At 41.5% G+C, this 12,540-nt stretch overlaps 1 protein-coding gene and 1 long non-coding RNA gene across 15 annotated transcripts in view; one reads left to right on the plus strand and one right to left on the minus strand.

The window, feature by feature from the left end:
- LOC129783846 (uncharacterized) overlaps positions 1 to 12,540 on the minus strand; it is a 30,717-nt gene that overhangs the window by 11,577 nt on the left and 6,600 nt on the right. For 5 of the 8 annotated variants that reach the window (XR_008745881.1, XR_008745882.1, XR_008745877.1 and 2 more), the window contains exons 2-7: positions 9,894 to 10,025; positions 5,497 to 5,633; positions 5,076 to 5,140; positions 2,981 to 3,178; positions 1,529 to 1,859; positions 177 to 229 (exon numbers count right to left, since the gene is read on the minus strand). This is a non-coding gene — a long non-coding RNA (uncharacterized LOC129783846). The remainder of the gene's footprint in view (positions 1 to 176; positions 230 to 1,528; positions 1,860 to 2,980; positions 3,179 to 5,075; positions 5,141 to 5,496; positions 5,634 to 9,893; positions 10,026 to 12,540) is intronic. The other 3 variants (XR_008745878.1, XR_008745876.1, XR_008745880.1) reach the window with 3 other exon arrangements.
- Positions 5,494 to 12,540, plus strand: part of ADGRL3 (adhesion G protein-coupled receptor L3) — a 342,991-nt gene continuing 335,944 nt past the window's right edge. For all 7 annotated transcript variants that reach the window (XM_055796415.1, XM_055796409.1, XM_055796407.1 and 4 more), the window contains exon 1: positions 5,494 to 5,607. In XM_055796415.1, the coding sequence (XP_055652390.1) occupies positions 5,553 to 5,607 (55 nt within the window). In that variant the 5' untranslated portion in view covers positions 5,494 to 5,552. The remainder of the gene's footprint in view (positions 5,608 to 12,540) is intronic.

Raw genomic sequence — 12,540 nt, forward strand, 5'->3', positions numbered from 1 at the left:
TGGAAATAGGTACTTGGAAGCACCTGTGTTTGTGTCTGTGGGGTGAGAGGGTTGAGGAGGTTCCTCCTAAGTTCATAGCCACAGCAGAGACATGAGAGAGAACAGGAGGGGTCTGCGGTGCAGAAAGAGGGTATAGATGTGAACAGGTTGAACCACAAGTTGTTGAGTCTACTTACCCAAAGTAGCATCGTCAAGTCTCTCTGTGCATCACGTTTAGCAAACTTAAAACCTGAAATGAAGAGCCAAAAGTCATGGCTGCCCCTTAACACTTTGAGAAACAAAAGCCTGTTTTCCTGAACTCTGTGAGAACTCTAACTTTATGAGCATTTGTGGTATGAGATGAACCTTCTCTTGGACTGAATGCAGACACAGATAAAAGTTTACGGACAGTTCAGTTTAGGTGTCTCAGAAACATGTTCTTGACTTCTTAAAAATGCTTATGGAAAAATCTGCCCATAAATAACTGTGTCCCTGTAGTGATAACTTCAGTGAGTGTCTAGGAGTAAAAAGTACTTGTGGTTCCATTGAAATGCCAGGAGTACAACCTGCTCCTGCCCTGCTCCCCCTGTGTTATACTATCAGTAATGTCTGCCCTGATCTCTTGTATGGCAAGTTGTGTTCCTGACACCACAAAGTGACCATGAAGCCACATCCTGAGTGCCTGACAGGCAAAAAGATCTGAAATGGGGTAAAGGTGGAAGGCGAAAAAACTTTTCTTTTTTAATAATGTTTCAAAAAAAAAAAAAAGTGTTATGCAGGTAACTCATGACCAAATGTATTGCAGCAATTCTTTTGTTTAGTTATTCATAATGGAAGTGGCAATATAGGTCATTATTTTACTTAAATTTTCTGACATTAAATTGCAGTTGATCTATTTCTGCAGAGATTGCATGTTATTTTTTTCCTTGCTGGGATTATTTCTCTTCCCTTTCTTCTTAGTAAAATTCTGAATATGTTGCTGGAATAAATTCTCTGAAGTAGCAGATGCTGAAAATGGGGAATTACATTCATGGTTCCAGCTTGGCCCGTCAGTTACAAGAAGCTTAATTACTTCCAAACTTTTCCCCTTGTAAATGATGGATTTAATCAATATTTGTTTGAAACGTCACACATTTTCTACTTAGTAAGCAACTTCTGCCAATGGAGGAGATAATTACAGGAATCTTTTCTATTAAGAAATATAAAGTAATCCTTGTATCAATGATTTAAGGTAGTTTTAATATGCACGTTTTTAGGGGTGGGGAGAAAATTGATGCAAGTAAAACTGGATGAGAAATACTCTGTTTTTTCTGATGAGACCCCTTGTAAAACACTCTTGCCCCTCTTGTGGCTGTACCTCAACTGTCTCGAAAATGCTATATACCTGAGGAAGGCAGGCAGCTTTTGCTGTGTGAGAAGGGTAGTGTCCAGCTTTGTGCAGGTGCAAGGGCTTATGTTTGGAAGAAGGCAGTAATTAAGTGCGTTTATGACAGGTTTGGTTTGCGCTGCTCTAAATTCTACTTTGAATTTAGCCTATCTGTTCACTCACCAGATGAATTGGTTTCCTTTTCTTTTTCATCCTTCCTGTAGACCATCAACAGATGAACTCAGAAAATGATCTGTGTGCTGCTTGACATCAACTGCTGAATAACAGATTTGAGTAGATGCTGAGTTTGTCAGTGTATCTATAATGCTCTTTTATGAACAATGACTTGAATACTTCACCGCTCATTTCTCTACCACGAGGTCTTAGTTTCCTTTGGCTTTCTCCTATTCTGTCAGTACCGCTTTGAGTTGGATTTTTGGGAACTGCTGGCATGCAGATCAGGTTTGGGTGATGCTTGGCAGCAGATCAGATCGTGAGGATGTTGGGGGCAGCCCTATGGGTAGAAAGGTCAGTGAGCAGAACTTTCTTTTAAGTCAATGCAGGCTGCATCATCTTTGTGGTTCAAGTCCAAATCCCGTAGGTCAAGTGTAGTCCTTAAAGTTTTCACTGTGATGGTATATCCCCTTCTTGCATCAATAAATGTATCACTCTGCAGTGAACAGTTCAGATATGTGTTCTAGTTTCTCTCTTTGGCTGTACTTTACCTGGATGTAATCCAAAGTGAATTTTGTTTCATGGCCCTCTTTCTGCATCTGACAATGCTGCTTGAGAGGGTTTGTGTGACCATTAAGAAAAAGGGTTGCTCCACTTGTTTCCCATCTAGCTGTTCCCCTGCAGATACCCAGTTCACAAATACACTGTGATTATTTGATTACATGAAATTCAAAACCGCCCAGATTTTTGTAGCACTACAATGTGTTTTGTTAATATAGTGGTCCTCTGTGTGGTTAAACAACTTTGGCATTTCTCCAGACACATTGTGGAATTGTTAGGATTCATGCATGAGTTTAAGCCTAAGGGGTTGAAGTCTTTGTAGGAGCAGGCTTAAGGGGAAGGTGGTGCCAGCCAGGATGTGCAAACACAACCTCACAGGCTGTGTCTCTGGCTTGTTCTACTCTGGCAGTAAGGAAAATAGAGCTGGGAATATTGGGCCAGATTTACAACCAGAGTAAATGGTGCATAATGCTGAGCTGGTCATATTGTCTCTGTTTTGCACAGGAGCTTCGCGACCGGATAATGCTCTTTCCCGTAGGATAAAATGTTTATTTGTGGTTCTGGTGGTTGCAAGGCATTAGTTCCCAAAATTAGGTTTTGGATGCTGCAGAGAGCAGGTGAATCCTGTTGCTCATTCAGCTCCAGCCCATGAGGTCATAGGATTTAAGGAATGTTTTTTCTATCGTGCAAGACAGATAAAGATAATTTTAAATGCTGCAGTGTAAATATTTTGTTGACAATTATTCCTTCTCAGGGATAGATAGCATAATTAATTTGTGACTACTTGGGTTTACAGCCAAAAACCTCTTACTGCACCATAACATTATCTCTTTCTAACAGATTTAGATTATTCAGAACTTGATTCAGTTAAAAAAAAAAAAAAATAATTCAAAAACAAACCTCCACTCCTTCAGTGCCTGGCAGAGCTTTTCCTTCAGGGAAGCGTACCTGACCTTGGATAGCTTCCCCCATCTGTATGCTTTTTCAGATTTTGTAGCACAAAAAGCTTCTCACTTTTAAAACTATACGGAGGATGCTGTAGAAGAAGCATGTATAAATAATGGCCAGTGGTATAGTTTGATGTGTACTGGTGGCCTCCTAAAATATAAATGGAAAACTTAATCACAGTTTAGATTGTATGATTTAAAAGTCACACAATTATATGTACATAATATTCATTAATCTTGTCCCCCTTTGGAAAACAGGCTTTAAATATTATCAGTGACTGTTCTGATTAGTCCCAGCACAAGCAAAGTTTTAATTTCTAGGATGTCTATAAAGAAGCCACTTGATTGTATATTGACTTTGGGCTTTTTAGTCACTCCAAGTAACAGAGCTGACAAAAAGCTTTGGAAATTGAATGCTACATTTCAGTGAACAAATTGCAGGGATAGCCTGTGAAGCAGAGTAGGGGGCAAGAATAAAATCTTGGCAGTGCAAGCAGATACATTTATTAAAAAAAAGCTGCATCTTCCTTAGAGACTTTGGTTCTGAACAATGTGGGGATTGATTTAGTTGATCAGCAGAGATAGGAGGCAAAACAAAGGCTGCTCTGTCATGCTGGAGTTTCAGAAATATACCCACATCACAATGGCATGCAGTGCAGTTTTTCATATAGTGTTTTGGCTCAAAGTGGATTTTGTGTAAGAACAAAAGTTGGCAAAAACAGCTTCTTTACTGAGAGAAGAATAACTTCTGTTGATCAGAGATTTTTTGAGAGATTTTTTTAATTAGACTAGTGCTGTGAAGGCTGCGGAGTCTAGGGAGTTCAAAACAGATATGCAAAGTACTTTTCAATTCCTCATATTTTATCATCGCTTCAAAGTCAGCAGGGAGCTAAGCCTCAAACTGATGTTTATCCTGCCAAGTTTGAGTCACTGGCCATCTAGCCCCTTCTTGAGAGATGAAAATGATGGGAAGCTGGAACACTTTCTCCAATTAAATGACTGAATGTTTTATTAAAACATGGATTTAGATTTCCCTGTGCTTTCCTGTAAGCATGTGGGGTGGACGAGACCGTTATTTTTAATCCCACAATGAGTAACTGTGGAGCTTGACTAGGAGTGAGTGACTTGAGTCACTGGTAGTGATCATAGAAAGTACTCTGTAGAGTAAGGGTGACTTTTAGGCTCTACCTGAGTTCAAATCCTGGTCTAGATTCAGTGATTAAAAGTCATACAGGACATTTCAAACAAGTATAAGTGACTTTTAGGTATATTTTCAGCAGACATACTCCCAAACCATATTATTGACCTCATTGCCTGGTATCTTGGTGTCAGCCCCAACAGTGAAGGGATGAAAGAAGTGGCAAAAGGAGTGAAGGGTCTTAGCAGAAGAGTGCACTGCCTGGCTACCTGGAGAAGAACTGGTCTCAGTTTCTGCCCAAGCTGTTCAGGACATGTAACAGATGTTTGCATAGATAATTTTTGGCCAGCATGTCCACCTGCACAAAATGTTAAAGAGAAAGTGGGATTATTGTCTGGCTGTTTTATCCCCTACACTGGGACCAGCTGAGCTGGTGTGGATGAGTTTATATATATTGAAAAAGGCTTCTGTTTGAAGGGTAGGGGGAGGCAGGCCAGGGAGTGCAGCTCTGTGACAGTTTAGAGTTGAATTTTCTTCTAAAGTGCTGGCTTCCTAAGCGTGCTCACAGGTATGGCCTAGACCAAACAGTGAGTTGACTTCTCTTGTTGGCATTTTGTTTATTTGCCAGCACGCAGGCAAGCGTGTGTTTTCAGGAGCTTGCATTTACTCTCTGGCCCACGTGTATTTGAGGGTTTTGGGTGGAAAAGAAGTGGCTGGGTTGTAAATTTATTTCTGTTTAGGAGATCAGTGTGGATCCTAGGAACCAGTTAAACCTATTTAAGGTCTGGAATTTTTGTTGGCTTGTGATTTACAGATACCCAAATATTTTCAGGAGAGTTGCAGCCTGTTTTAAAAGTCCAGTGTACATAGGATACAGTGCAATACATATGGACTTGTTTTTTCTAGTCACCTTTCAAGCCTGTGGACTCTCTGGACCTCTGTGGGCATCATTATTCAAAACTGCTGTCTTAAGCCCTGTTTTGGGAGAGGAAGCAGAGCATTAGTGATGCACAAATTTAATTCCTATTGTGTGTAAGAATGTACATACATCTGAAGGGCTGGGGGGAAGACTCATTTGCCTTTACAGCTGTTGGCAGCAAAGAAACACAGCAAGACTTGATTGAAAACACCTATCTTACTGTTTTACTAACGGCTTTTTTTTTGTTTTTTTCTTTCTTTTTTTACTTTCTCATTTGTAGGTCTCAGACTCTGGATACTGGCTGTGGGATTTTTTTTTATTATTATTTTTTATTGGTTTTTTTTTCCCTTTTTGGATGTGAATTGAAGGCCAACAGTTGAAGTGTTGGAAGCAAGAGAAGGAGGACGCTCACCTTGATTTGTTTGAACCCTCGTTTGCTGGGATACTTTCAAGCCCTCCTTCACAGTCATGTGGTCATCACAGCTGCTGTTCTTCACAATGCTCTTAACACCGTTAGCACATGGTGAGTGAGAGATGGTGTAAATTTGCCTGTGGGAAGGGAAGAGATTAGCAAGGATTTTGCCTATGTCTTCTACCTAATGGTGTGGTGGTTTTTTTCCAGGATGTTGATTTCTCTCCCTGCTTTCACCCCAGGTCTTTGAATTCCCAGGCTACATTATGAATAAAGTCCTGAAACAAAGAACTCTGGTCACATAAAGATTTGTGTTGTCAAGTTTAACTGCTATGTTAAGGCAGACTTTCTTCTTCATGTCCAAACCTATTCTGTTGGCTGTGTGTCACTACGATTGTTGCTCCTAGCCTCTGCATGGAAATGCCTTTCTCTTCTGTGAATATTGCTCAGTTAGGGGCTGCATGCTCCCCTTTATCCACAGCTCCAGGGTGGGCTCTTGCTTTCCATCATGTTAGACTGTGATTTCAAGCATTGTAGTTGATGTTTCCATGCTCTCTTGAAAGATGGAGGCTCAGTGATCTTGAGCTGAGAAGAGCCAAAGCCAGTAAAGTTGCCTTAGCCTGGCATGCTGTGTAACCCACCCAGCCATGTGGAGTTACTAGGTGTAACGCTGTGCTGCACAGCTAAGCTGCACCTGAGAACCGGGCTAATAGCATCAGGCACAGCTGCTGTGCTGTGGATATGTATGAGCCTGTGGTGGGTTGACCCTGGCTGGATGCCAGGTGCCCACTAAAGCTACTCTATCACTCCTTTCCCTCAGCTGGACATGGGAGAGAAAATATTGAAAGGGCTTATGGGTCAAGATAAGGACAGGGAGAGATCACTTGGCTGGTACCCTCATGGGCAAAACAGATTCAATGTGGGGAGAAAATAATTTTTTACCAGTCAAATCAGAGTAGAAGAATGAGGAATATAACCATATCTTAACCTGATACACCCACACACATCCCCACACCCCCCTGGCTTCTGCTCAGGCTTAGTTTTACTCCTGATCTTTTCTACCTCCTCCCCTCAACAGCACAGGGGGATCGGGAATGGGGTTTGTGGTGAGTTCATCAGATCTTGTCTCTGTTGCTCCTTCCTCCTTAGGGGGAAGACTCCTCACACTCTTCCCCTGCTCCAGTGTGGGGTCCCTTCCACAGGAGACAGTCCTCCACAAACTGCACCAGCGTGGGTCCCCCATGGGGTCATGAGTCCTGCTAGCAAACCTGCTCCAGCCTGGGCTCCTCTTTCATGGGTCCACGGGTCCTGCCAGGAGCCAACTCTAGTGCAGGCTTTCCATGGGGTCACAGCCTCCTTCAGGCATCCACCTGCTCTGGGGTGGGGTTCTCCATGGGCTGCAGGTGGAGATCTGCTCCACTGTTAACCTCTATGGGTTGCAGGAGAACAACCTGCTTCACCATGGTCTTTACCATGGGCTCCAGGGGAATCTTTGCTCTGATGCCTGGAGCATCTCCTCCCACTCTTTCACAAACCTTGGTGTCTCCGGAGTTGTTTTTCTTGCATATTTTCACTCCTCTTTCAGGCTGCAGTTGTTCTTGTGCAGTTTGGGTTTTTTGTGTGTCCCCCGCACCCCCTTAAATATGTTGTCCAAGAGGTGCTGCTGCTATTGTTGATGGGCTCTGCGTTGGCCAGCAGTGAGTCCATCTTGGAGCTGGCTAGCATTGGCTCCATTGGACGTAGGAGAAGTTTCTAGCAGCTTGTTACATAACCCACCCTTGCAGCTTCCCTGCTAATAAAACTTTGTCATATAAACTGAACCCTACCCAAATGTAGGCCCCAGAAGTAGGTTGCCAGATTTTGTAAGGGCTGAAGGGTTCAGGAGCTCCTATTTGCAGTGATGGTTGCTAAATGCTCAGAGCAGGGTTTTGGAAAATCTGACTTGCCTGATTTTCTTGATGCCTAAATGGAAGGTGAGCTCCACCAAGGATGTAATTTTAATTACAGGTTAGTGGGAACGTGTTTGTAAATAACATGACTCCCTGTATGTAGGCAGTGGGCCCGGGCTTTGAAAATATTCATCAGACTTTTTGTGCTTTACATGCACTGTGTATGTGCTGAGACACTAGAGCAGAATTTACAGTGGAGGAGGTTAAAAAATGAAATGGGTGTAATTGGCTGAATATATCTTTAAAGAGCAATCTGTTTGCTCTTGTCACTTATAATACCTTTGGGTACAAAGGTTATCCATACTATTGTTCTTCAAGCAAAACTCCTCACTGGCTTGAAAATGAGAGTGAACATTTGAACTGAGCCAACCAGTTGTGGCAAAATGAAAGAGCTAATAGGAAAGGTGCTCTCCATTCTTCTCCAGGAAAGTTAAATGGTATTTTTTTTTTTTTTTTTAATCTTTATAATTAAACAGTATTAACAGTTAAAGCCATTAACGGTTTAAATATGCCTCTGGCAGTTCTGTTGTAAATTTTTAATGCTATTGTAGCTGGAAAATCCTGCCTGATAGTTGCAGTAAATGAAAATGTCACAAGTATCCTAGGAGTCATATTATGCTAAAGGTGAGCAAACACCAGAGATGCAGAAAGTAGGTGCCTGGAAGTTTTTCTACCCTTGACGTTATTCCTCAAAGTAAATGTACAGGGTGGTTGCTGTGGTTTTTGTAGCAGTCAGTTGTGGTAAATCTGACTACCACACATCTAACCAACACACGTCTTACCTGATCCCAGTAAATTGCTAGTGAAAGTACAGGAGAGGCTCACAGCCATCTTCTGAATGGCATGGAGACTCAAGACCTTTGGTGTGAGCCAGAGGACTTGGTTTTGATCTCTGAGACTGGCCAGGATGCAACTACTATCTCAGTTTTGGCTTGTTGCCTTTCTTGGGGGAAGCAGGTACTGAGTGTGTGTGTATTTGCTCAAGGGTGGCATGTTCCTTATACTAAATGAAGGGAGAAGCTGTGTGATGTTTGATGAGCGTGTTTTGTATCAGCTGGCACTGGGCAATCAAATCCATTCAAACTCCCATTGGGACTGAGGAACCAGCACATAAAAATAAGAGTTGTATCGAAGGTGGGAGTAAATAATTGAAGGGGGCTTCCAAGGCTTTGAAATCAGAGACTGAGTTTCTGATGACTTTCAGGTGCTCTCCCTTGGTGCCCTGTCCCCACAATTTCCTGCAGAAGGCTGCCTACTGGCAAGCCAGTATCAACGCAGGGGTTCCTGCTAGCCTAAAGACAGCATATGTGTGTTTAAACACATGCCACAGCCTCACATTGCATATAAAAATAGTCCAGTTAAGCCCTGGGGTGTTTTTACTATTTTTTTCCATTTTAATAATTCCCTTTAACTGTATGCAGAAAACTTTCATATTTTATGTTTAATGACTCAGGTATTTGAGTTCCTGTTTCATGGGCTGGAAAGACTCCTGTCCTTTAGTGATTGCCAGAGTTGAGACAAACTTGTTTTAAAGCCTAACTTTGCTTTCTGAGTTTCCTAACGCAGACTTTTTATCTGTAGTGATAGCTACATTGTAGGCAGATTTCTTAGGCCAGTGATCTCATAAATTTGTCAAGTTGTTGGTTCCCCCACCCTACCCCCATTTTTGTTGTTTTTGTCTTTGGTTGGTTTTTTTTTTAGTTATTTCTTGGAGTATATTGTATGTCTTGTGTTTTGATGGCAGATGTGGAGTCAAAGAAGGGTGTATGACTTCAGTGATCTGCAAGATGACAAGTGACCTTTAAGGATACTGCCCTGGTATGATGTCATCTTGTGATAAGCTCTAGAAATAATGAAAGGGGAAAATCATGAATTCTTACAGTTTCTTGATGGTTATGATATTCTGCTGTATCCTAAATGTACAGACACTGTACTGTCTAGTTTTGCTTGGACTGCTCTGAATCATGGCTCACAAAAATCTGAAACCATGTGAAATACTTGAGATAAAAGCAGAATTAAGTAGTGGATGCTTTCTTTACTGTTGTCCTTCACTGGAATGGAAAATAGCTAACAGCCTGCATAGACAATACAATTTGGACCAGTGGGAAGGCCCCCAGAAAGTTATCCCCTCTTGTAAGTTCCAGCAAAGCTTGTAAATTCATTTGTTGAATAAAACTAAACCAGTTATACAAAATCAGAATTAGCCAAGATAGAAAGAAACAATAACAGGGAACAAAAAAACCCCACCCAAAACAATCAGTGATAACAACAACAAAAAAAGGCTTTGTCATCCTTTGTATGGGCTCTGCTATAGACAGGGCTTTTGCATTCCTGCTTCTTTTTTTGCCAATGTTAGGAAGCTTTTTCCAAAGCATCTGAAGGCACCTAGGAAGGTGCTCCTTGGCTTGTATCCCCCTGTGTACACCTGACCAAACTGGTCCTCTTTACCTGTAACGGGCAGACTTCTCAGAGGCATCTTCTGGAATGAGCAGCTGTTCTCAGCTTCCTCAGCCTTGCACCCCTTGGCCCCAAACAAAGCAGATTTCTCTTTACTCACAAATGAACGCTGTCAAAGTTCACCTGAAATGAGATGGACGTGGTGGGCAGCAGCTCAGTTGGCGAGCCTGGAGAGACAGGCAGACACTTGCTGTATCACACAGCCACACATGAGCATGACAGCAGAGAGCTGGGATTTAAAATTTTGAGACTGCTGGACAAAAATAATAGTTAAAACGAAAGGGTACAGAACTGCACACTGTTAAGAGCAGGATAGTAAGGATACCGTGGTGATCACTGTGGGGTGATATTTTGCATGTCTCCAAACAAGTAACTAATTTTAGGCTTTGGAAAAGAGCTGAAGGCCTGTTGTATGTAAAGATCTTTATCATCCCATCAGTTGTTTTATTATTATGCATTTGGAAATTAGTTTTTAGATTTGTATTCTGTGCATAATTTCATGATGGGCAGTGAAGAATTATTTGTTGGTTTTGTTACTCTAATGCTTTAACAGTCCAATCAAAAAATGGACAACCACTTATTACTACTCAGATTAAAGCAGTAATCCAAATTGCCCAGTTCCTGTTGGAGATTGTTAGAAATGCAATAAAATCAACAGGCATAGCTATCTGCCTGTTTCCTCTGATGCTAACCTCTTGCCCTGTGCAGTTGTGTTATGAGAGTGAGCTGTCATTATCCTGGTTCCTGCTCGGGTGAAGTGTGGTTTTAGTTTGGGGGTTGGTTTCTGCTTGCTTCTTGGGGTTATTTTTTACAAGTTTTAACACTCTTGTTTGTTAATAGGTTGCAGACTGTTGTCTCCTGATGTTCCATGGGGTTAGTTCATTATTGCTGTGATTACTTAGGTTTCTTAATCTTTTCCTTGGTATACAGTGTGATTCTGGGGCTAGAACTATGTGCGTGGCCAAAACTAAGCAAGACTGAAGCCAGAACAAATTAGGCAATGATATAACCAAAACCTGGTTGAAATTACAGGACAAACAGTAGGTATCTGATATTAGAGTAGTTTTTCTGTTAGCTGGAATGGACTAGATGAGTCATCTGATCTCAGAGCAAGTTGCTGGTGCAGCAAAAGTTTCTCAAATAGCTTTGTAGATGGAGCTAGTTTTAAACTAAAATAGGTTCTAGTTCAGACAAAGCCTGAAAAATCCTGGAGCTTGTATTTTTATGAGGCTTAAAGCCTACAAAGGCCTACTTAAGGCCACAAAAGTGGCAGGGCTACAGCTGCTGCTGGCCCAGCTCTCCAAGAATTTATTTATGCAGAGTTGTAGCATAGCTGTAAAGTGACCTTCCTGCATTTAGGGACAGATGCCATCTTGTCTCTCTGTATGAGAATTAGTTCAAGATGAGGCTGAACTAATTTATCATTTGCAGAGTAGAAAATTAAATTTGAAGTCCTTTCAAGTCATTGCAGCTGCAAGGAAGAGAACCTTGTCTGCTGTTCTGTTCCTCACCCTCTGTGCTTCTGTGCCATCTTCCCAGTGTTTCTGGGAGACAAACGTGGTGAGGGGGGGCTGCATCTTTGTGAAAAGATGATGCTTGAAGGTCAAGCTGATCTCTCTAGGCATTAGCAGGTCTAGATGCCAAGCCAGTTTCTGTGGGAACAGTGGAAATATTTATTACTGAACAGCACTGGTAGTTGCCTGGTGACAATGATTCTGTTAGAGCAAGCAGCATTATCTTTCTTGGGGGAATATGTGATGCTAGCAAGCTGGTCCTCAGTGACAGAGTGCTGTTTAATGTGAGCTGAACATTTTCTTCACTACTATTTTAATACAACGGAAATACTGTCAGTGCTCACAATACATACTGTGTTTCTTTATACTTGTACAAGTGTTATGTTAGCTAGTGAATAGTGGATAATTGCCTCTTCCTACAGTACTCTTTATATAGTCAAAATGAAATACAAGAGACGTGTTTTATTAGTTGTGAAATAGCCAAGTTGACATCCAGGCTTCTGCCTAACTTCATTGTTTTAAAAGATTAATCATCCTTGAAATATTTCTAATATTTGCTGTTCCTGGTAATTTGTGTTACCTACAGCTGTGCCACCTTTTCCATAGTGGAACAAATGATCAAGGAAGTTTTCTCCTGATAAAAGGGGGTGGCTTTTCTATGTATATACTATAGTACTTTCATTAGCAGCAATGTATTAAAAACAGGACTATTAAGTTCCCATCTGATGACTGACCAATCTATAAGCTGATAAAGGATGAAATTCAACCATGCAAAGACTCTATTCACCCTGTAATTCTCAATTAAGCCATGAAGCAGTGCACAGGTCTGTGTGGACCCATTTCTTTCATGTCTGAATTTCATACTAAATAAGGAAGGAGATTTTTAAAGGGTGTGGGTGGGGCTTTTTTTCTTCAGTGTTTGGCAAGTGTATCTGCTCACAGCATCTTCCAGTGTTACGGAGGGAAAAAAGGTCTTCTACTTTCACTTGCCATTTGTTCTAAAGCACACTTGGGGTATGTAACCCATAGCTATCAGCACAGCTCTAGTTGCAGTGAAGCTGGAGTTGTAGGACTTGAAGTACAAAAGGCAGCTGGTGTCTAGGGCCCAAACTAATGCATGGAAG

This window comes from Falco peregrinus, chromosome 2 (genome assembly GCF_023634155.1).
Source record: "Falco peregrinus isolate bFalPer1 chromosome 2, bFalPer1.pri, whole genome shotgun sequence".
Lineage (NCBI taxonomy): Eukaryota > Metazoa > Chordata > Aves > Falconiformes > Falconidae > Falco > Falco peregrinus.